This window comes from Erinaceus europaeus, chromosome 10 (genome assembly GCF_950295315.1).
Source record: "Erinaceus europaeus chromosome 10, mEriEur2.1, whole genome shotgun sequence".
In the NCBI taxonomy this organism is placed as follows: domain Eukaryota; kingdom Metazoa; phylum Chordata; class Mammalia; order Eulipotyphla; family Erinaceidae; genus Erinaceus; species Erinaceus europaeus.
Genome location: NC_080171.1, coordinates 21545034 through 21567879, shown reverse-complemented (window position 1 = coordinate 21567879; position 22846 = coordinate 21545034). Strand labels below are relative to the sequence as shown.

At 37.5% G+C, this 22846-nt stretch overlaps 1 protein-coding gene across 1 annotated transcript in view; it reads left to right on the top strand.

Moving 5' to 3' along the window:
• The window catches only part of LOC103118517 (aldehyde dehydrogenase 1A1), a 68316-nt gene that overhangs the window by 1318 nt on the left and 44152 nt on the right, over positions 1 to 22846 (top strand). Inside the window, exon 2 of the mRNA XM_060199293.1 lies at positions 14772 to 14876. Within this exon, the coding sequence (XP_060055276.1) occupies positions 14772 to 14876 (105 nt within the window). The remainder of the gene's footprint in view (positions 1 to 14771; positions 14877 to 22846) is intronic.

Sequence of the window (22846 nt, the reverse complement as noted above, 5' to 3'; positions counted from 1 at the left end):
TCAAAAAATTTAGACTTGTCATGTTCTGCTCAAATGATGATAATCTTCCCAATTTTCTTCTTCTTCCAAGTTTGTCATTCACAAGAAATTTTGTACAGATAAAAAAGTGATGATTAACTGATTCCATTATTACAATAGAGATTTGTTTTTTCCTGGGCTGATACATGGAAAGATATTGTGGTAGTATGAATATCACACTAAAAAAAAACAAACAACTCTCACTTTGCAGCCTTCATTATATGTGTATCTCGAGGAAACACTAACATGAAGTTCTTTTTTTTTTTTTCCTGCTGGAAATACTAAGAAATATACTAGACAAGTGAGATGGTCCTTAAAAATTCTAGCATACTAAAAAAATAAAAAAATAAATAATAATAAAAAATTCTAGCATACAAACACAGTCTTCTGGTGCTTTAACCCACTCATGTTTTTAGGCTGAAATTTCCACCTCAGGTCAAAGTCATTGCACAAGAATCCCCCTCTAGAGAAAATGACTAAGTGTTACAAAGAAGTCAGAATTCAGAGCAGACATGTATTCTTGTGTTTAAGAAGTTCTCTGGGTGAAACAGCCCAATGCAAGTTAGTGAATTTTGACTGTTCAGACATCTCTATAAATCTGTCTGCTCAAATAGCATTTTACTGTTTGATTTGTTGGCTAGGGCATTTTCACACTTGGGAGGACACCAGTTATGTATTAATTAAATCTAAATGGATGAACTTTTTCAAATGTTTTGTATGTTATTTCTTTTTTCTTCTTTTTCTGTGTCCCAATGAAGAATAGTATTGGATGTTCACTTGCAAGAAGACTTGGAAAAAATGATGCTGATTAGCCAAATGTCTTGATTGTAAATTAAAGTAGCCATGTTTTATAGTTTACTATTTTAATGTATTTCTTTGTTATCACTAGAAGTATATTGGTCATCAAATCAAGGTAAAGAGACAAACATAACTAAATATAACTGGAATAGAAGAACTATATACTAAAGTTTGAGACTGCATTTCACCAAGACAAAAGAAGTCATTAGTGCCTATCTTTTATGAGCTATTCTCTAGTTTAGTTTGATTAATTTTTGCTGGGGTAGATAAAACTAGAATGAAAGTTTAAGAAATATCTTCTAAGGTCACCACATTTTTAGAGTTCAATACTCCAATGATATACATAAATTCAGATGTCATCTCTAGCATTTTGTTCCTCCCTCTTAATTCAAAGTGAATCCAACCTGTGTCAATCCATCTGTTTTAATGAACCGTAAGTGTAGTTCTAACTTCTTTGATTACCTGATAGAGCACGTATGTTGGCATGTGACAGGATTTAGGTTCAAGCCTCCAGACCCCACCTGCAGTTAAGAAACGTTATGAATGGTGGATCAATTCCACTGGTCTCTCTCTCCCCTTCTCTTCTCTTCTCTTCTCTTCTCTTCTCTTCTCTTCTCTTCTCTTCTCTTCTCTTCTCTTCTCTTCTCTTCTCTTCTCTTCTCCTCTCCTCTCCTCTCCTCTTCTTCTCTCTCTCTCTCTCTCTCCTGACCCATTTCTTTTTACTTCAGTCTCATCAGAATAAAATTAATAAAATGTAATCTTTAAATAAATTATGTGATCATTTGTCAAGTCATGTTACTGCTGTCTGTCTTAATTTTCTCATATATAAATGGGGATGAAAGAGGTACCAATTTCCTAAGGTGGATGAAGACATTAAATGTGTTGAGCACATATAAAAAACACTTGTATGTGGGAGTTAATTGATTAACATTACCTATCTTAGTCCTAGTTATTTTCTAGATTTTTTCCCACTCTTCTAGAAACTTCTATAGTAAACCTTTCCTAGGAATATTTTTCACAGGTGTTTCATCCTTTTATTCTCTTCTCGAATTTCAGTCACCCTTTCTTGCACAATCCTATACCAGACAAGGATTTCATTAGAGCAAAATTCTAAAGACTTATCCAAGATTTCATGGATCAAGGACTTTCTGTTTATCTGCTATAGTATTTGGTAACAGTGTTTTCAAATCTCCCTTCACAACATTTTTATCTTCATAAAAGAAAAAAATTTGAGAAAGTAACTATTCCCAGACTGAATTCAAACCTCCAAATGTTTAACATTTAATTTTAATTCATTGAACAATAGTATGATAATGCAATAGATCTTTATCAACAAATAGCATCTTTCTCTCTCTCCCTCTCCCTTTCCTTCTCTCTCTCTCTCTCTCTCTCTGTGTGTGTGTGTGTGAGAGAGAGAGAGAGAGAGAGAGACAGAGAGAGAGAAAGGAAGGTAAAAGGAGAGAGAGACAAAGATGTTTAATGCTAGAGATCTGAGGCCTCCTACAAGTGGCATATACTAAGATCAATACAAGGACCTTTTGTCATTGGGCTGCTGAAATGTTAATGTTACTCTTTCCCTCTCGCTTGACTCTGGCAATTCCTGTCTACTGAAGACCAGCTGTTCCCAGGCCAACAGCAGGAAACTTACCACTGATGCAGAAAAAAGAAGAGAACAATTAATAAGGGTGAAAACAAATAGACATTCTGCTTTGAATGAAAAGGTGGAGTTGTACTTGGAGGGGCTATAGTACTGAGGACGTTGACATAGGTGTGCAATTTCTATGTGAACATTTCTTCACCTCTTAGGGAATGAATTTTAGTTAGAGTTAATTGCTTTTATGGATATATGGTATTTCTATTTAATTTATCTAATTAATCTGTGTAAAAAGATATATTTTTGATATAGAAATGTTATAACTCTAACTACTAGGTGTAAGGTGTAATTTGAAGTGTTTTTCACTTTTTTTTTTTTTTTTAGTAATTGTACTAAGCAAATCCAAGCTACATGCTGTTCCAGATACTTTCTTCTTCTCTCTTCTTTCATTTGAACCTTTTCCTTTTATTCACTCCATAAAAAACTGTTCCATATTTGGTCTGATAATAGATGAAAGCTATTATAATTCTTGCCTCAAGGAACATATATTCTGTGAGGGCAGAAGTGGTAGTGTGGACAGAGCAAACAAAAAAGTGAATATTCTGATCACAAAGTATGATAAAGGCTCAAAAGCAAAAGAGCAATATCTGAGAACTGAGATACTGTGGGGTGAGAACATATTTTAGATGAGATTATTTGGGTAGGTTCCTTTAATGAATGAACCACTGAGGTGAGGGTAAATGGCAGGCAGTATCCTGGAGACATGTGGGAAAAGAGCTAAGCTTCAGAAGCAATAACAGCAGTGCAAAGACACTGTGTATAAGAGTGTTGTTTTCAAGGTGCTATCAAGTACTACCTCCCCTGACTGGAGCAGAGCAAGGAAGGGAGTAATAAAAGAGATGAGACTAGAGATGTGGGTTGTGATCAGACTGCCTGGTAGGTCTTACTTGAAGGATGGCACTAAAGGGTGCTTAAACTGAACTAGACAGGACTTCAGTTCACAACAGAGCTGATGATGTGGGACTGCTCTCACTGGGAAGTCTTTTTAGCTTCCTTCTGAGTAAAGAGATATTTTGTTTGCTTTTGGCTTTACAGCAGTTGAGCAAACAGCATGTGGCTGCAAGGTGCAGCAACTTAATAAGATAACCCTGGCTTCAATTTCCATCTCTTCTACTTATTAATGTTATGACCTGGGTCAGGCTTCTAATCTCTTTGAGTTTCTGTTCCCTGGTCCACAAATTGGGAATAATCAAAACTGCCTTGAAAAGGAACTCTGAGATTAACTGAGGTAATGTGGTAAATGTCCCTGCATTGAAAAGCTGTTTGGGCCAGACTGTATTTTACCTTTTCTTTCCCCAAGTGGCTCCCAGAACTGTATTACTTCTCAGTCCTCAACATACGCAGAATACTGGCTTGTCACATTTCAAAACAACTTTCATTTGTGTTGGTATCTGAGAAGATGCTTCTAGTGCTTCTCATTTTAAAGCTGAGGAACCCAAGCTCATAAATCTTAAATCCACACATCTCTTAAGAGGAAAAAGTAGCATAAATCAGCTTCTCATTTCAGACCTGACACTTTTCTACAAGATTACATTTTCACTAAACACTAAAAACTCAGACTTCACTACATTATTTCTAGTAAGTATTTTCACATTATTCCTTTTATATCACTCATCTCTTATTCTGACTGAAAGAATGGCAACTTGAATAGGAGAAGAGGGGTTATTTATGCAGTGGAATACCTTGCAGTAAGACCATCAGAAAGAAATTATACTAGCATATTTCTAAAATTTGAGTATGCAAATGAATAATTGGGGAACTTCTTGAAATGAGGGTTCTGATTTCTGCAGGAGCTATGAAATTCTGCAGTATATTTCTAACAGATTTTCAAATTTTGCAGAAATTTTGGTGTCAAGTTTAGACTCATCCTTATAAGTTTGCCTTCAGTGCCCACCTTCTGGATTCTTAGGATCATGTCTTCCCATTTCTCCCAGAAACTCAAACCCAGTCAGACCAGAAACTTTTGTCTTCTCTAACACCAAGTGTCTAAGTTATTATGTATGGATCAGACCATCTCACAAACCAGTCCAGAATGAACCAATACAACATTTTACCTAATTTTTGAGGATGGTATTATTGATAAATTATCCCTTAACATTGAGAAACTTAATAAGAAAAAGTCAAGAATAAATAGTTCATGTTCTAAGTGAGAGTATAACTCCAAATTTACTAAGATTTTCCTTTTCAGGACACGTATTTACATGACTTCCTTAAATTGGATTTCACCAAATAATCATGTTTTTAAGTATTAACCAGAATAAAGCCTGAATGAGAAAAAAATAAGATTATGTGAAGTAACTCATTTGATAAACCGGCAGAGATTAAAGTTAATTCCTTTGAGATGGCATAAGTAATGTGTAGGATGATATGCTACTGCTCAACATAAAAGGGACTTTATGGGAATAGAGGCATTGTTAAAGTAGAGAGACCCTTGTCTTCAAGTAGCAATTTGATGGTGTTCTAATAATGGCAAAATTTATTAAACAGCTGCCAGACGTAAGTAGCAAAATTAAGAGAATCAAATTTTAAAGAACATGATCAAGGGTTCTTCATAATTAAACACTTAATTAAATCCACTAGTTATAAACCAAAAAATAATTTACTTTTATAACCTGGATTTCATAAGACTTGTACATTTTGAAAGAGTGTGTGTGTGTGTGTGTTTATATCAAAAGTTCATACAGAGGTTTTGTTGAAATTGGTATAAGTTATTGCTAACACTTGTTTTTCTGTAATGGTAGAAGTGGACCTAATTTGGGAGTAAGAGAATTTTGTAGACACCTATCATGGGGAGGGAAAAATTATAATCATGTGTCAATTACTCTAGTATAAACCATTAAAGACCTATTAAAATAGTAAAATAAAGAAGAAAAACTAAAATTAAAATAAATGAAGTAAAATGTATTTGTTTTTCTGATATTATAATATCTCTATCTGATGTCTTTCTTATAATTTTGGATACATTAATAGAAAATTGTTTACTAGGAATCTATAGAAATATATTAAAGCTCTTAAAACTTTCCAAACATTATTTCAACCCTTGGTACTTTTATCTACTGCATCTGCTTGCTTAGTACTCTTATCAGCAATGGACTACAAATAACCAGCAACTGAATTATACTTCACACTGAGCACTTTCTTTAGAAGGGAGAAGACATTTATGCAAGAAATTGAAGTATTTACAATTTTGTCAAATATTAAATATTTAAAATTAGAGAACTTTCTTATACTTCCATAACCCGTCTCTTCTGTATAAGCTATACATGATATAAATCATTTGGTTTTTGTTTGCTTGGTTTTTCTGATTTTCATATTTATCTATTTGACAAGACAGAGAAAAATTGTGAGAGGAAGGGGAGATAGAAAGGAAGAAAGAAAGACACTGCTTCATAATCCTCCCCTGCAGATGGAGAGCAGGACCTTTAACTGGGACCATATGCATGGTAAATGTGTGTATTCGATCAGGTATGTCATCACCTAGCCTGCAAGACTTTGTAACAAATAGTTTTTATCATCTGTGGGACATAGTAGAAGTATGACTCCAGGAAGAAATTCTAGAACATTTTTTCCTCCTGACACAGTAGATAAGACTGAAGGAATTTTTCAAACAGACAGAAAATAAAAAACCTATGCTTAGGTTACTAAAGTCAGTCTATACTATAAAACAGAAATAGAAGGACAAGTTTACTTATCCTGCATTTGTTTTAGTCAGAGTCCTTTTATATTAATTTCTTTGTTCACAGTGAAATATTTTCCTCCCATCTCTTATTTCCCTTTAGTTTCCTTTTTTCAGATTTATTTTTTACATCTATCTCTCAACATTTTGCTTTGCTGTCTCAGAGCTTATGGTGAAAGCAGTTAGCAGACATCTAGATAAGATTATATTAAATATTCAACAGCTCCCCCTGACTCTCAGAGAGATTCTGATTTTTATGCCTCATCTACTCCTTCCTGCCTCACATGCTTACCACAGTCTTTGATGATTTTTCATGTCCCTAGTTATGAGAAAAGTTATTCCCACTGACCCCCCACAAACACACACACCACCGTTAGTACATTGATAGTACTTAGCACTCAAGGGTGGACACATCAATTATCAGGTTTGGATATTCACACAGGTGACATTAAATGAGAACCTTCACCTTCAGTGTGTATCATAAAAGAAACTTTTTGGTTTGAAAATATGGTCTTTTAAACTCTACCGCCCGAAAGAATTGTCTTCTCATAGGTTGTAGACATTGAGGCTTGATTGGAGGGGTAATATGCACTAGAACTCTCTGAATGTCTGTTGGAAGATGTAAGTTATTTTCTTCTTTGGTAAAAATCTCATGTTAGCAGATAGATCCAATAGATTTTATTTCCCTGCTAGTCCAGTTTAGCTTGACCAAAGATTAGACCTATTTTGGAGACGGTGTTTATATATTGAGTATTATGGTGTCACGCCAAAACACACTAAAATGTAATAGCTTTGAATATGGGAAGTCTTTAAAAACATGAAACTTATTCTTGGAAACTAAACTGTATTTATTAAACAGACACTTTAAAAAACAATAGTCATATGATGTATTTCTGACAATCTGATGACATATACAAAATGTAGAATACAAATCTAGTTTAAATTGATCCTGGCCCCCATCACACTGAAGGAAACTGGCATATTGTGATGTCTTCCCTTCACTCTGTTTCTGTCTGAAAAAGTTAGTCTGCAACAGTAAAGCTGGTAGGTGACAACAATAGCAATAGTAACAACAAAGTTCATTTTTAAAATGCCAGGATATCTCCACTGATTATTTCCCTGTAAGAAACATTTAAAATACAGGAAAACATATAGACATTTGTAATTTCCCATTACTATTTAAACTTTAGTTTGAGATCTACTGTATACATACATTATTCTATTGTACTGAATCTAAACTTCATAATTAAAGTATAGTTAATTGTGATGATTAAGTAGAAGCCAAAGATTTTTCCATTATGACATGATTTCATTTGCTCTAAATTTGCTAGACAAACAGCACATGATAAATGAGGTAATCACCATGACAGGGTGTTTTGATGAGCCTATGATATATTTCATAATTATAATAAACTTTTATTAGCTGAGATTTCTTCATATAACCTCTTTATATAACTACAGGAAAGAAGATTATTGAGAAATAGTTGGTCATACAGTTAGCTAGGAGGCAAATACTGGGTGTGAAAGCAAAAAAAAAAAAAAAAAAAATTGAAACAGGAAAAAAATGACCACTAAGGTGGTTTCAAGCAATAAATTCTCCATAACTCAAAAGAAAAGAAGACTGAACATAGTCTAAGCTTTATGCTAACTTGGGTCATCTGTCTTAAACTGTGTCTTGGAAGATTACACTTTGGAGAAGAATGAATATTGTTTATAATTTGCTGGCTGAATTTCTATAACTCTCTAAAGCCTTCTGGATCCTGATAATCTCTAAACTAGTTCTCTGGAATCTATCTGGATGCTCTGTTTCAAATCCACTTGGGTACATCAAAATCAGTTTTCTTGAAAACATCCACATTAACTTATCACTCTCTTATTAAGTCCAGAATAGAGTCTAAAAATTCTTCTCTGGTATTCAAGATTTCCTACCAATTGACTTTCATTGTCAGAGCTTATCTGTGACTTTTTCCCATTAGGACTCTCTGTTCTGGGCTATTACAGATATTCAAAGAATGCTCCCTCCCTCTGTTTGTTATATTCATTTTTTTTTCCCACAGATCCAATTCTATCCTTAAAGGATGCAGTTTACCAGCCCACGTGCCTCCCTCCTCTCCTTGACTTCTGCCATTTAATGAGTAAAGCACTAGTTTGGTTGTTTTACTGTACAACCTTCAATTGTTTTCTGACTAGTCATGTTATAAACACATGTTTTTCTTAGATTATAAGCCTCTGAGAGCAAGGACCATGAATAACTTATTTTATATTTTCCCAGAGTAATTTTCAGGTGTTTATTCTATTTAACAAGCTTTGTCTAGTAAAATAAAATGGACTATTTTTGACTCTGGCGATATTAGCTTAATGTCAGACAAAAGTTAGATTCAACATTTTCTCCTGTATAAAGAATTACAACTGAGCAACTCCAAAGCAGTTGGTGATGATGTACAATCATTTAGAATTGATTTTTTCATTTCCCGCAGGCTGACAGATAAACCTATTTTATCACATTAGATTAATGTTCACTCACAAAGCAGTCCTCACTTTATTATGAAGGGTTTTATGTGTAGTTTGTATTCAAGAGCCTGATAATTAAAGGAAATGGTATACCCATATTATAATGATTATTGTTACCAGAAAAAAGTCAGAGAAAGGGGATAAGCTAACCCCATGTTTATTGATAACATATTATTAAGTACTTGAAATCACAGATTGTCACAAACCTGGGGGTAGGCAGAAACAGGTGAGATATGGGAATTTCATCATTAATCACTTAAAAAAAAAACTCTTAAAAACATATTTTTGGCATATAGTCCAATTTTATAATAAAAATATGTAGCCACAGGGTTTAAAATGTACTGCTGCTGTCAGAATGAACTCTTAACAGGTAGAATAATCCCATAGGAGGGAAGACAGCATAATGGTTCTGCAAAACGACATCAGAGGCTCTATGATTCCTGGTTCAAACACCAGCACCACCATGAGCCAGAGCTGAGTAGTGCTCTTGTAATATACATATATTAAAATATTTAAAAAAGTAATGATAATTCAGTAGGAAAGAAGACTTAAATCATCTTTAGTGATTACTAACATAGTGTAAACATCCATTTATAGTATCAGCATAATAATTTAGAGGGATAACAATACATTTTCTGGGCCAGCTTTCTCCACACCATCTAAAAGTATTCAAGTGGTCCTTTTACACAACTTACGTGCAGTGAAGAACGTGCAAGTTATTTGCTATCAGAGTGAGAAAATAGTCAAACTGGGAAGATTTTTTTTTTATTTGTTTTGAATAGTGACAGAGACAAGTGGAGAGGAAAGGGAGAGAGAAGAGTGGAAGAGAGAGAGGGGAAGAGAGAGAAAAACCTTCAGAGAAGCTTGCTCTCTGCAGGTGGGAACTGAGTGATCTACCAGATGCACTGCCTGGTAGATCTGGCCCCTTTTATCTTGTTTTTACTAAATTTTGTTGTGAAGTGGTGTTGTGGAAGAGTGAATTCTGGCTCTATCTCTGGCAGGGAGAAATGTGCCTTTTTAGTTTAGAGATACAAAGTCTGAACATACTTTTAGGACAAAGAAAGATAACTTGTCTTTTGTCAGTCAATTTACTGCAAGTGATGAAAGAATATAGGGCAAATATCATAATACTGTCACATTTCTGTTTGGTGAGCTGATATGTATGTATTTCACCTTAATTCAAAAGAGAACATGAACATTACATAATCTAAGATTAAGATAATAGAACATTATGTAAGAGAAAAAATTTAAAAAGTTAACTCTAACTGGAACAGCAAGTGAAATCTTCCTCAAAAATGGTATTTTAAGAGAGAGAGAGAGTCTGAAGATTAAGTAACAGAAAAGAATGAGACTCCTATGTGAAAGACATAATAAATAAAGGGGTGGAGCAAAAAAAAAGTGTCTACGATTTGAGACAGAATAATAAGGCTAAAACAGAGGGTAAAGTCAGAAACTATTGGGATAAAAGTCTGGAAGAAAATACATGGGCTGAAACACATGAGGATGTCTCCCAAGTAGTCTGAGGAAGAGACAGAGACGCTTTAAATGGGTTGGTTTAGGAAGATGATTGATAACAAGTGAGAAATAAGTGTTAAAAGAGTCAGAGGTGTGAGGAAGGGAGAAATCTTGTCTGATGATATAATCCAAAGAGGTATATACAGTAGGATGACGATGGATAGTATGTTGCTAATGAAATAAAAAACTTCTGTTGGCAAGCTCGTGCATATGAGCTTGTATATGTGTGTATATGGAGGGAGAGAGGGAGTTAATGTGTATGAGCAAACTTTCCTATTTGACTTGCAGCCAAAATAGCTCACTGCAATAGTGTACTACATTTCCATATGTGTAGCCTACTTTCAAGCTATGGTCGTTCTCTCTCTCTCTCTCTCTCTCTCTCTCTCTCTCTATATATATATATATATATATATATATATATATATATATATACCCCTTTATCTCTTCCCCCCATTCTCTCCACTCTACCCCTTCTGTCTCTTTCTCTCCCCCTTTACCACTCTCCCTTTATGCCTCTCTTTCCCTCTCCTTCTATTATCTAGGAAAAACAAAAAAAGGCAGGGGACCAGGTGTCGGCACCCAGTTAAGCATAAGCATTACCTTGTGCAAGGACCTGGGTTTGAGCTCCTGTTCCCCACCTGCCGGGTTGGGGGGGGAGCATCATGAGCAATAAAGCAGATGTATAGGTGTCTTTCTTTCTCTCTCCCATTCTACCCCCCACCTCCCCTCTCAATTCCTCTCTTTCCTATTCAATAAAATAGAAAGGAGAAAAAAAAAATGACCACTGAGTGTGGTGGATTTGTAGCACCCACACAGAGCTCCAACTCTTGTGGCAAAATAAATAAATATTTTTTTTTAAAAAAGAAAGGACTTTGAGCCAAAGCAGCATAAAGCCAGACATGAACTCATGATACATTGATCAAGGTGTTTCCCAGCCATTCTGTAGAAAGAAAATTGCAAGAAGGTAATGGCAATAGAAATGCATAAAAATATACTTTCAGAGTAAATATATGAGTCGGTTAAATGTGTTTCCGATAGGTAGAATGTTGACTCACTTTAAGAGACACTGGGAAAGTCAGTATTTTAATCTGAATGTTTTTTTCAAGTTGAACTAATATGCTCTATTTTTCTTCTTGACATGTAGTAGAATTGTTGCGCCCTTCATCTATGGTCAGATAACTACTGTACACAACCCCATCAGGATTGTCTTGATGCCTATGTCTTTTTCATACCTTCATCTACATGTCTTTATGTATGGAGTCTCCTTATCAAAACTCCACTGCACCCTTTATCAGTCTAAGCCTCTACACTTATATCATCTTTTGCATAGTTAGTTCAAGGTTAGCATTTAAATTACTTTGAAGTGTGCAAATACTTAAGCTGATGTTGTTCAGTCATTTGAATAATTGTGGTAATGTGAACAGGCTCTTCTTTTATTTTGATTTTTAGCAAATCTAAAAGACCAGAGTGTCTCTAGACAAGAATTATGAAGCATCTTACTGATATATAGCTGCTGTGTTCTAGTATATTTGATTCAATTTTAAGATTTTTATTTAATGATTCTTTCTGAGGTTGAAATAACTCAAGAGTTGAAATTGTGTTGAACACTGAGGGTGAACCACAAAGCCAGAGGAAAACAGTCTTTGGCTATGTTCTATTTATTTTATTTAATAGAACAGAGAGAAGTTGAGAAGATAGGAGGGGATAGAGAGGAATGAGATAGAGAGATACCTGCAACACTTTGTCACCACTCATGAAATTTCCCCCCTGCAGGTAAGGAACAGGGACTTGAACTCAGGTCCTTGAGCATGGTAATGTGTGTACTCAATGGGGTATGCTACTGCCCAGTTCCTCAATCATTTTTTTAAGGGATGATGAAATTATTGGCTTGTCCTCATATGTAATTAGGTAATGGACTTCTTAGTGGAACATGTTTATAAAGAAAATGACATTTAGAAAATATGGAAGTGAATGAAATATTGAAAATCTCTAGTTCCACACAAAAATGCTAATAAGACAACAAAAGATGAAACAGATTTTTTAAATGCCATATCAGCACTTCTTATATTTCTTTTCATTCATTGTGTGCTCAGAATATAATTCTATATTTCCTAGACCTCTCTTTTATAGACACCTGTGTCTTCCTAATAAATGTTACTAATAAATACAGTAACTGATTTCATCTGAGGACAAACCAATTTGATTATCCCTTTAAAAAGAAAGATTGATAACCTCATGTCTTAAAAAGTTTAACGAAAATGCCAAGTGCCAAATTTTTTCCACAGGAAACATCTTTTAAAATACTCCCCAAAGTGACCTTAAGATAAAAAGTACAGAATCAGACATTAGTCAGTTATAATGCCAAATCACTATTAGCTCAAAAGCATCATGTTCTGAAGCGAAAGTATAAAGCAGATATCAAGCCCATAAAAACCTCTGCTCTTGTATCAAATCTACAAAGGTTTCAGATAAACGTCTCTTTTCCTAGATTGTTTTCTCCAATCCACATTTTATACATTTTTAATGACCTCATACTTGGGAAAATCTGAAAATGGTGTGAGTGTGTGTGTGTGTGTGTGTGTGTGTGTGTGTGTGTGTGTGTGTGTGTGTGTGTGTGTACATGTGTATGTGTGTAACATGGGCAGAATTTAAGAAGCAAGAACACAAAGTGGAACGATGGCTTTCTTGGTCACTGCCAACCCAGTCCATCACCTGAAGACTTAGTCAAAGAATCCCTGGATTCCCCCATAGATTCAGTGGTTGTAGACTTGTAATAGAACCGTTTCTCTACCATCACAGGTCACTTCTGTCAGGAACATCATCATGAGCCCTCTTGCAGACTTATTCAGGACTATACCCTCACTATGAACTACTAATAGTAATGACTGCCCTACTTTCTGAAGGGAGGCTGAGTCATCCTACTCTGCCACTTGAGGATAACTGGTCCTGAAATGAGTGCAGCCTAGAATGTTCCAAGGTGTGACCATGGAATGTGAACACAGACTGACAGGGACTCAGAGCCTACAGACTCATGCACTCAATATGGATAGATATGGGCTACACATCAGATCGACATAGTCAATAGTTTATTGTATTTAAGTGTTTTCTTCAAGTCTGGGAGCTACTCTGCTCTGACCTAGTTTTCTAGTCCTATTTTCAATTCTGACACCATCTTCCCAGACAATATTTTTAGTCCACTTGCAGGTTATCTATCCAGATCCAGAAAAATTACTAAAGTCATGGGCTTCTAAGAATATATCTAAATAGAGTTCCTAGCTTCTGTTTACTATAAAATCCCTATTCTTATATACTCTATTCCTAGTTTACAGTTCCTGATCATTAAACATTTTTCCTAGCTTTAAATCTTACTGCATTTCAGCCGCTGAGTTACAGATGCTACTACGATATCATTACTTCCTTGGTTTGATGACCTCACCAATGTGTCTGAGAACCTCACCTCTCCAGAGCCCTACCCCTCCAGGGAAAGACAGAAACAGGCCAGGGGTGTGGATTGATATGCCAATGCCTATGTTCAAGGAAGAGGCAATTGCTGAAGCCAGAACAGCCACTTTCTGCAACCCTAAAAGAATGTTGGTCCATGCTTCCTTATGAGTAAATGTTGGGAGAAGATGACTAGGGGGCTTTGCACTCTAATTCCATCAAGAACCAGAGAGAGAAGAGGAAAAAATAAAATAGAATCAACCTGTGAAAGCTAATAAATTAAGCAGCTAATATCTTACAATTAATAAAAAGTTTATCTACAAATTAAAAACAAATATAATAATAATTTTCATAACAAAGAACAGAAAGTGATAATACAACATATAACTTGGACCAGTTTTGGTGCATTTTCCAAAAAAAGAGATGGTGTGTGTGTGTGTGTGTGTGTGTGTGTGTGTGGGTTATCTTTTAAGTCCTGATGCATATGGTAAAGGGGGATCCAGGCTGTGGATTAGTTTGGCAGACACCTAGCAATGTGTGATAAGAAATTCTACCCATGTGTCAATAACTGTAATTATTGTAAACCAATACTCACCTCCCACCCCAGTTAAAAAAAAAAATTAGATGTAATTGATCGTAACTATGCTTAAGTGAGATAGCTGAAAAACAGCTCCCAGATGGTTTTACTTGTGAGTAAAATGTAGTAAGTAAAGCAAAACTAGCAAAAATGAGAAGAAAAAAACTAACCAAAGTGTCTCTTCAACTTTGTTAGAACTATAATTAGTGATAGTCAGAAGTAGGGGAAAAGCACAGGACTCTGTAGGCAATGTGTTGCTTACATATGCACAGACACAAGTGTGAAATCGTAACTCTAACATCATATGATAAGCTACTGGTAACTCTATTCGTAACTCTAACATCATCTATAGGCTACTGGTAGTCACTAGTACTAGAAATTTTAAAAATTTACCCAAATATTATTTTTTTTTTTAAAAAAAGGCTTTAATACCCCAAATCTCTTGTGGAGGGTGAGTATATGGGAAGCTGAAGTGATAACATTGCCTCAGCTAGACTTTGCATGATATTTACATTAAAATTTATAGAAGACCCCAAAGTATGTTGTGTACTTTACTGTACTTCTATCTGTATTTCTTCTAGATATTCATTAACAATGAGTGGCACAACTCAGTGAGTGGCAAGAAATTTCCCGTCTTTAATCCTGCCACTGAGGAGAAACTCTGTGATGTGGAAGAAGGAGATAAGGTGAGTGTTTAAACTGTTTTACATCAGTTTGACGTCAGTTTTTTTATATGTAATCTTTTAATTTAATTATTTATTTTCCCTTTTGTTTCCCTTGTTGTTTTTTATTGTTGTTGTAGTTATTATTGTTGTTATTGATATCGTCGTTGTTAGGACAGAGAGAAATGAGAGAGGAGGGGAAGAAAGAAAGGGGGAGAGAAAGATAGACACCTGCTGGACCTGCTTCACCACCTGTGAAATGAACCCCTACAGATGGGGAGCCAGGGGATAGAATTTTTTTTTGTCCCTTACCCTTCTAACCTCCAAACCCCCAAGCCAAAGGTATCTTGAAAAGAGGGTTTCTGGAGTCCTTTGGGAGTTTTTTAAAAATTTAATTATGATCGACAAGTCTGTTGAATACAAGGGCTACAATTCCACACAGTTTCCACCACCAGAGTTACACATTCCATCTCCTCCATTGGAAGATTTCCTATTCTTTATCCCTCTGGGAACATAGACCCTGGATCATTATGGGGTACAGAAGATGGAAGGTCTGGCTTCTATAATTGCTTCTCCACTGGACATGGGCGTTGGCAGAGATCAAAGTCACATTGGTGACATGATAGCAACTTCAACTTAGTGGCTGAAAATCATTAAGATATAAAGCAGAACAAATTGTTTAATAATGAGACTGTAAATGTAAGACTATAGCAGATGAGATTTGGGGTCTCCATTTTGGAAAAAGCTAAGAAGTCTAATTTAGGTATATTCCAAGGGTCCCATGACTTTACTAATTTTTGCTTGAGCCCAAAAGCTAACATGCAACAGGGGTGTTGTTAAAATTCAGACGGCTCTTGCCAGGCCAGCTAGCTTCACGGCGGGTAACAGAGACGCGGAGACAACAGCTGGGCAGGGAAGCTGTATTTCTTTATTCAGGAACAACGATTCATAAACTAAGACAAACTAATCACCAGACAGAACTCTGCTGTCTCTTTGCGGAGGCACAAGCACTCCCTCTTACTCTGTAACTCGGGAACTCTCCAACTCTGGAACTCTGGAACTCTCGTACTGGGGAACCCTCTCAAACTCTTCCACTGTGGAACTCTCCCTTACTCTGTAACTCTGAAACTCTCGAACTCAGGAACTCAGGAACTCTCGGACTCAGGAACCCTCTCTCGGGGTTCCTTGGGGCGGGGCCAAGCAGGCCCGCGAAATTAACAGGACTTATGCAATTCTCTTGGCGGGGAAGAACTACGCAATGTAAAGTATACAACAATTCCCCCTTTTCTTTTTAACTAAATGACTATAGTATCAAGGGTGTGGGGTGAACAGAAACCTATATCGTACAGGCATTTTTTTAAAAAAAGAAACTGGCACAAACTAAACTTTATCAGCTTAAAAAAAAAACATTTCTTGCCTCTGGGGGGCTACTTGCCTCGACGGGCATTTGCATGGGGGCGGGGAACGGCCTAGAGTCCCAAAGGCAGCTGGCTACAACTTACTTACTATGAAACAAAACTTGTTATTAGCATATCTACTGCACAATCCAACATTTCTAATAGAGAAGGAATTTGAGACTTTTACATATCAACAACGTCTTTTAACCTTTTGTTACACCCATTCAAGATGGAGACACACCCTAGGTGTGGGCGGAGAGGAAACCTCAGGCATGAGAATAATTAGCATAGCCATTGTGCGGTCTACCATTTCTAATAGAGAAGGTAGTGGAGAGTTTTACATATCAACAAGTCTATTTAACCTTTTGTTTAGCCTAACTTAGTTAAAATATATTGATTGTTAACTAATTTTTACCTCAGACTTTAAATGTAAGTTAATTTTATCTTTATGAGAATTACGTTGAAAACCTTTTTCATTTAACTTTGTCTAGTAAGAATTTAGCCTTAAAGTTACTGTTTACCAAACTTTAAACATACACATAAACACGGTCATTAATACACAAGGAGAGAAACCTTTGTTACAAAGACATGTCATTTTAAACACAAATTTAAAATCTATACTGTCTTAGTTGTTGGGGGGTGGGTTCACCATCCAGAGGTGGCTTCCCGCGCAGCTTCACTTCTAGGAATTGCAGGTTACTATCTCTGCACGAATCTCTGCGTACTCCAGCTTGTCTGCCTTCAGACCGGACCGGCGGCTGGAGATCTCATGTGCCCAGTTTCGGCAGGGAGCCCGGGGGTCTGGGAGGCCCGGGATGGTTCTAGAATTCATAGAAAGAGGGCAGGCAGGCCAGTTTTGCAGAAGGCGTGGGCATAGGTGCCCAGGGGTGGCGGCCATGATAGGCCGCCGCGGCCCTGCCCCATAGCCCTGCCATGTCTGCTGCCCTGTTTGCAGTGGCCGAGCAGCGTGGAGGGATCACGCGTCCAGTGCCCTGCGCCACGCGGTGGAGAGCCAGCTCCTGTGGGCTGTCCTCGGGCTCTTGCGTGTTGGCCTCGGGCTCTTGCGTGTTGGCTTCGGGCTCCAGGGGCTCTTGTGTGCTGGCATCGGCCTCCTGCGGGCTGCGGGGCTGTGGGGCCTCGGGGCTGCGGGCGCGGTGCGTGGGGTTGTCTGGGCGCAGCCAGCTGGCTGGCTGTTTAACCAGGTGGAAACAGCAGCTCCGTGCCTAGCCTCCCGCCCGCTGGCTCTTCCCGCTGGCTGTTCTGAGTTCGCCCGAGCGAGTGGAAACCACAGAGTGCTGCAGAGATAAATGTTCCAGAAACAGCAAAACAGTCTCGTGAAGAAAGAGCAGAGGCCTTTGGAGATCTCTTCACAAGCAGAAGAGAAGGCCATAGTGCATAGGTAGCCAAATTGTCTTTACTTATCTGAGAGATGCGCAGGTCAGGTCCACGTGGGCGCCATTTGTTGTTAAAATTCGGAGGCTCTGGCCGGGCGGGTCTAGCTTCACGGCGGGTAACAGAGACGCGGAGACAACGGCTGGGCAGGGAAGCTGTATTTCTTTATTCAGGAACAACGATTCATAAACTAAGACAAACTAATCACCAAACAGAACTCTGCTGTCTCTTTGCGGCGGCACAAGCACTCCCTCTTACTCTGTAACTCGGGAACTCTCCAACTCTGGAACTCTGGAACTCTCGTACTGGGGAACCCTCTCAAAATCTTCCACTGTGGAACTCTCTCTTACTCTGTAACTCTGAAACTCTCGAACTCAGGAACTCAGGAACTCTCGGACTCAGGAACCCTCTCTCGGGGTTCCTTGGGGCGGGGCCAAGCAGGCCCGCGAAATTAACAGGACTGATGCAATTCTCTTGGCGGGGAAGAACTACCCAATGTAAAGTATACAACACAGGGGAAATGGTATCAGAGTTGGAAATAAGACTAGAAAGCTGGATCAGGGAAGAGAGTATCTTCCAAATATGAAAAACATACAAATACCATTAACTGAGCATGAATAGGTTTTGGATTTTGTCAAAGGCTTTCTCCCACTAGGGAAAGAAAGAGACAGGCTGAGAGTATGGGTAGACCTGTCAACGCCCATGTTTAGCCAGGAAGAAATTATAGAAGCCAGACCTTCCACCTTCTGCACCCCATAATGTCTCTTGGCCCATGCTCCCAGAGAGATAAAAAATAGGAAAGCTATCAGGGGAGGGGATGGAATACAGAGTTCTGGTGGGAGGAATTGTGTGTTGTTTCGGGGTGTCTCTCTCCTTCTCCGGCAGGGTGTCCTCCAGGGGAAAGGTAATGGGCTGGTTCTTTCTCGCTCACGACAGGGGTGACACGAAGTAAAAGACACCAGGGGACTCTTAGCATGAATCTAGAATCTGAGTCCTTAGAGTCCCAGAATCCTAGAGTCCGTTTATTGGCAAAGTGGACATGAGTTAAATAGAAAAGCAATGAAGTTAATTATTGTTGAAATATGACAGAAATTACAGGTTTCTTAACAGTCAGCATGCCCCTAAGGTAGGGGGTTGGTATGACAGGAATTGATGAGATACAAGACAGTTATTTTCCATAACACAAGCAACTTAATTATCCAAAGGTATTTGAGAGAAGCATAGGGGTTAAACCCGTAGGGTGAGACAGAGAGAAGATGAATATCAAAAGGCCATATAGTTTGGCATTTCTCTTGTCTGGGGTCTGAGGTATGTGATGAAGTGTGTGATAAGGTGTGTTCTTCTGTGATCAGAAGGTGACTTTGAATGAGTGAATCTGTGGCCATGTGGCCTGCAGTTAATGGAGGGAAGTACTGGGGTATCTGTGGGCCTGAGAGTCAAGAAGGAAAGAACCAAGTCTGAGTTTCCCCCCTTATGCTCACCTCGGTTGAGAGAGACTTACCAAGAGGTTATCTTCTCAGACCTCCATCCAAAGATGGGGGTGGTTCTCCCTAAGCTCTATCAGGCTCACACATGTTCCCAACAGTGTTGTACACCTCTTATCCTATGGTTTTTGTCAGTATTTTCTTTTTTAAAATAAAAATTATAAAAACAATTAAAAAGAAATACCATTAACTGTAAACCCCATCTGATCTGGGGCCCATATTCAGTACAGAGCCTCTGCATCCCTGAAGGTCTGAGTTTACAATCTGTGGTCATAGCTAGGAATATTCTAGGCTGCACACATTTCAGGATCCATCTTCCTTGAGTGGGAGAGTATGCTGACCCAGTCTCCCTTCAGAGAGAGACTCCATGTCTCCCTACTATTGTCCCACATTGAGGGCAAGGTCCTGTACAGGCCCACAAGCATGTCCAGTATACTGTTACTGAGGAGATAACCAGTGATGGTCTAGTATTTATTTATTTGCCATGAGTGTTATCACTGGGGCTTGGTGTTTCTATAACGAATTCAGTGCTCACAAGGACTAATTTTCCCTCGTTTTGTCTATTTTATTTGATGGGATAGAAAGAAATTGAGAGGGGAGGGTCAGAGAGATGGGGAGAGACACAGAAACATCTGCACCACCACTTAACCACTTGAGAAGCTTCACCCCCATAGATGGGGCCCATGGCCTTGGGTCAGGGTCCTTGTGCATGGTAACATGTGTACTCAACTAGATGCAGCACATCCCACCAGTCTCCATTTTTCTTTGTCTCCTCCCTAGTGTGTGTGTGTGTGGGGGGGGATTACCAGCCTCATTTTTTTTTTTTAATCTTACAGAAACACTCAAACAGAGCAGTAAACCTGGGTTCTTCTAGGTTTAGAGAAGGGGGTTAGAAATATGTATTTCAGACAAATTTTGCCAGAAAAAATTCATTTTTAAAATATCTCGTTGAAAGACTGATGTTGCTGGTTGAAGTAGAAGTGAGAAAATAAATTCTGAGGACCTTTAAACTATGGTGTTATGGCAAAAGCTGTATTTCCCATATGATGTTAGCATTCAATAGAGGGTATGAATTTTGACAGATAAAAAAGGTTATGGCTAGAAACTGGTACAAGGACCTAGGTTCAAGTCCCTAGTCCCCTTCTGCAGGGAGGAAGGTCCATGAGTGGGCAAAGAGTGCCTGAAGTATATCTTTTTGTTTTCTTCTCTCTCTCTCCCTCTTATCTCCGTTTCTCTCTGCATCTATTTTTAAAAAGCTACCAGTTATGGTGGATTCTCCATGCAGGCACTGAGCCCCATCAATAACCCAGGTGTCCATTAAAATAAATAAGTACAAAGAAACTGTAGTGTTGATCACTGTGCAACTCTGTGAAACAGTAAAAGACTGAAGTTCAGCTGAGAAGAGTTATTAACCCTGGTGACAGCCCATCGGAGGCCTGAAAAGTCTTTGTACTATGAGGGAGGCATTCCCAGGAAAAGGGGTGGTGATGGTGGTGAATTTATCACATCAAATAAGAAATAATCATTTTAATTAAGGAGTTCTTTAGATCTACATTATCTGAAATGCCCTTTTAGTTGCCTGAGTGGCTCTGGTAAGCCTGGAGAAGACAAGAGTTGCCAATAAGAATAAAGCAAGAACACATTTTAGCCTTTGGCAGAGGCTTACTCTTTTTCTGCAGAGCTACAAATGTCCCTGAGGAGGGAGATTGCAGAGCTGTTTGGTCTGCAATGAGCAAAAGAAAATAATTCTTAATACTTTAGTTCCGGGGCCTTGATTACATCACTTTGCTACAAGCTTCTAGGATGAGTTGCATCAGCAAAACAATTCTTTGCCAGGAGTCCCAGCTGAAGTTTTGGCAGGGACTCCAAGGACCTACTTGGCATTGTTGATGGGATTTATCTTATTCTTAATTTGTACAAAGGTAGAACTGATAATCACCCCTAAAGCTTTAGGAATATTTATCATCTATTCGCATTGTGCTTATTTACAATTATTCCTATTCCTCATAAAGGAACAGAGTTATCTGTGCAAATGTAGATCAAGGATATTCATTCTTATCTAGCAGTGTTTCAAATCAGGCTACGGTAATACTCAGTTTGACTGGATACTTGGTTATTCCCATTCAGTTGTTTACTGTATAAATAGTTCATGAGGTTAACTGTTTGCTTAACATCTAGAACTCTTGTTTTCATTTTGATTTTGCATGAGCTATTAACATTTGCTTCTTAATAATTATTGTTGTCCTCACAGTTTTGCTGGATGAAATTGCGTATTTCAAAGTCTTAGCCACTTCTCACAGCAGTGCTTAGTGAAAGGTACAAAACTTGTAAATTACATAGTCACCCTTAAACCTAATATTCTGGAATTGACTCTTCACATAATGAGCCAAGAGGTTTTAAGGGTTTAATGTATAAGAATGGAGCTGACAATAGGATCTGCCCTGCCTTTCAGTAGCTTTATACAGAAAAGGCTGGAGTGGGGGCAAGAACAAATGGAGGCTACAAAGGAAAGCACCGATGTGGGTGGGAACTGTTTTCTTTTCACTTCACTGGCTCTTTGAGACTATATTGGCTAATCCTGAAAACCACATTTAATACTAAAGCATGACCTAAGAGATAATTGGCTGGGATGAAAGTGAATGTCCATTAAAGTAAGTGCCTGTGACAGGTGTATAAGTAAAACTGGTCTGATAACTATTTTCTTTGAATCTAAATGAATTTAATATGGGAGCATACAGAGTAGGAGGGATATGAAAGTATGGACTTTCCTTAACTTACTTAAGAAGCATTTGATATTACATTCTTACTCAGATTGCCTTTGTACTTTGATCTTATTACCTTTATGGCAAAACCAGAAATAGTAAACATACTAAGGCAAAAGTTTTGTTGATAGTAGCTTGTCTGATTTAATGTACCAAAAACATCTCTGGTTAACTATAAAGTATATCTATAAACTATAAAGTATATATAGCAGATTTTAGCCCTTGAATGAAATCCTAAGAAATTATGGTTCTTAAATTAGATCAGGAAAGTTCTTATATCCAATAGTTTTAGTGTAAAAAAAATGTTAAATAGAATCAATTAAAGTTGTTAATATATTTAGGGCTTCTGTGTATAAACTTAAGTATCAGAAATGTATTTAAGGTTCTTTCTTATATAAAAATATATGGCATGATGAGTTTAAAAAATAGTCAATTATTTATTATATACCTAGACCCAGATCAGTAACATGCAGAATTTAGTATCAGTATCAAGGATATTTGTTGCAAATCATCACTATAACTATAATCTTGCAGTTATAAAACTGAATGTTGGAGTCAGATGTGGCATCAAATATTGGTTCTATTATCTACAAGATTTCTTTTACTATAAAACAAGATTTATGTTGCTTAATTCTAGATGTATCTTAGTGATTATAAAGGCTTTATCTACCTAAGTCTCAGTAGGCTCTTAATTAGAAAATATAATCAAATTTAATTTGTCTGTCAGGATAAGTTGAATAATCATATTTCATCTAGATCTTATATAATATACAGAGTTTTGAAAGAGAAAAGGTGATCTGGTCAATATTTGTAAGAAAATATTGAAGGAGCAAAGATCAGGGATCTTGGGTCAATGAGGATAGGAAATCAGGAATACAAGTTTGTGTAGATAAAATGGGGCCCAAAAAAATATATCCATTGAGTTTCTGTAAGAGGAAGCCTTGAAGGTAGTTCAGTGC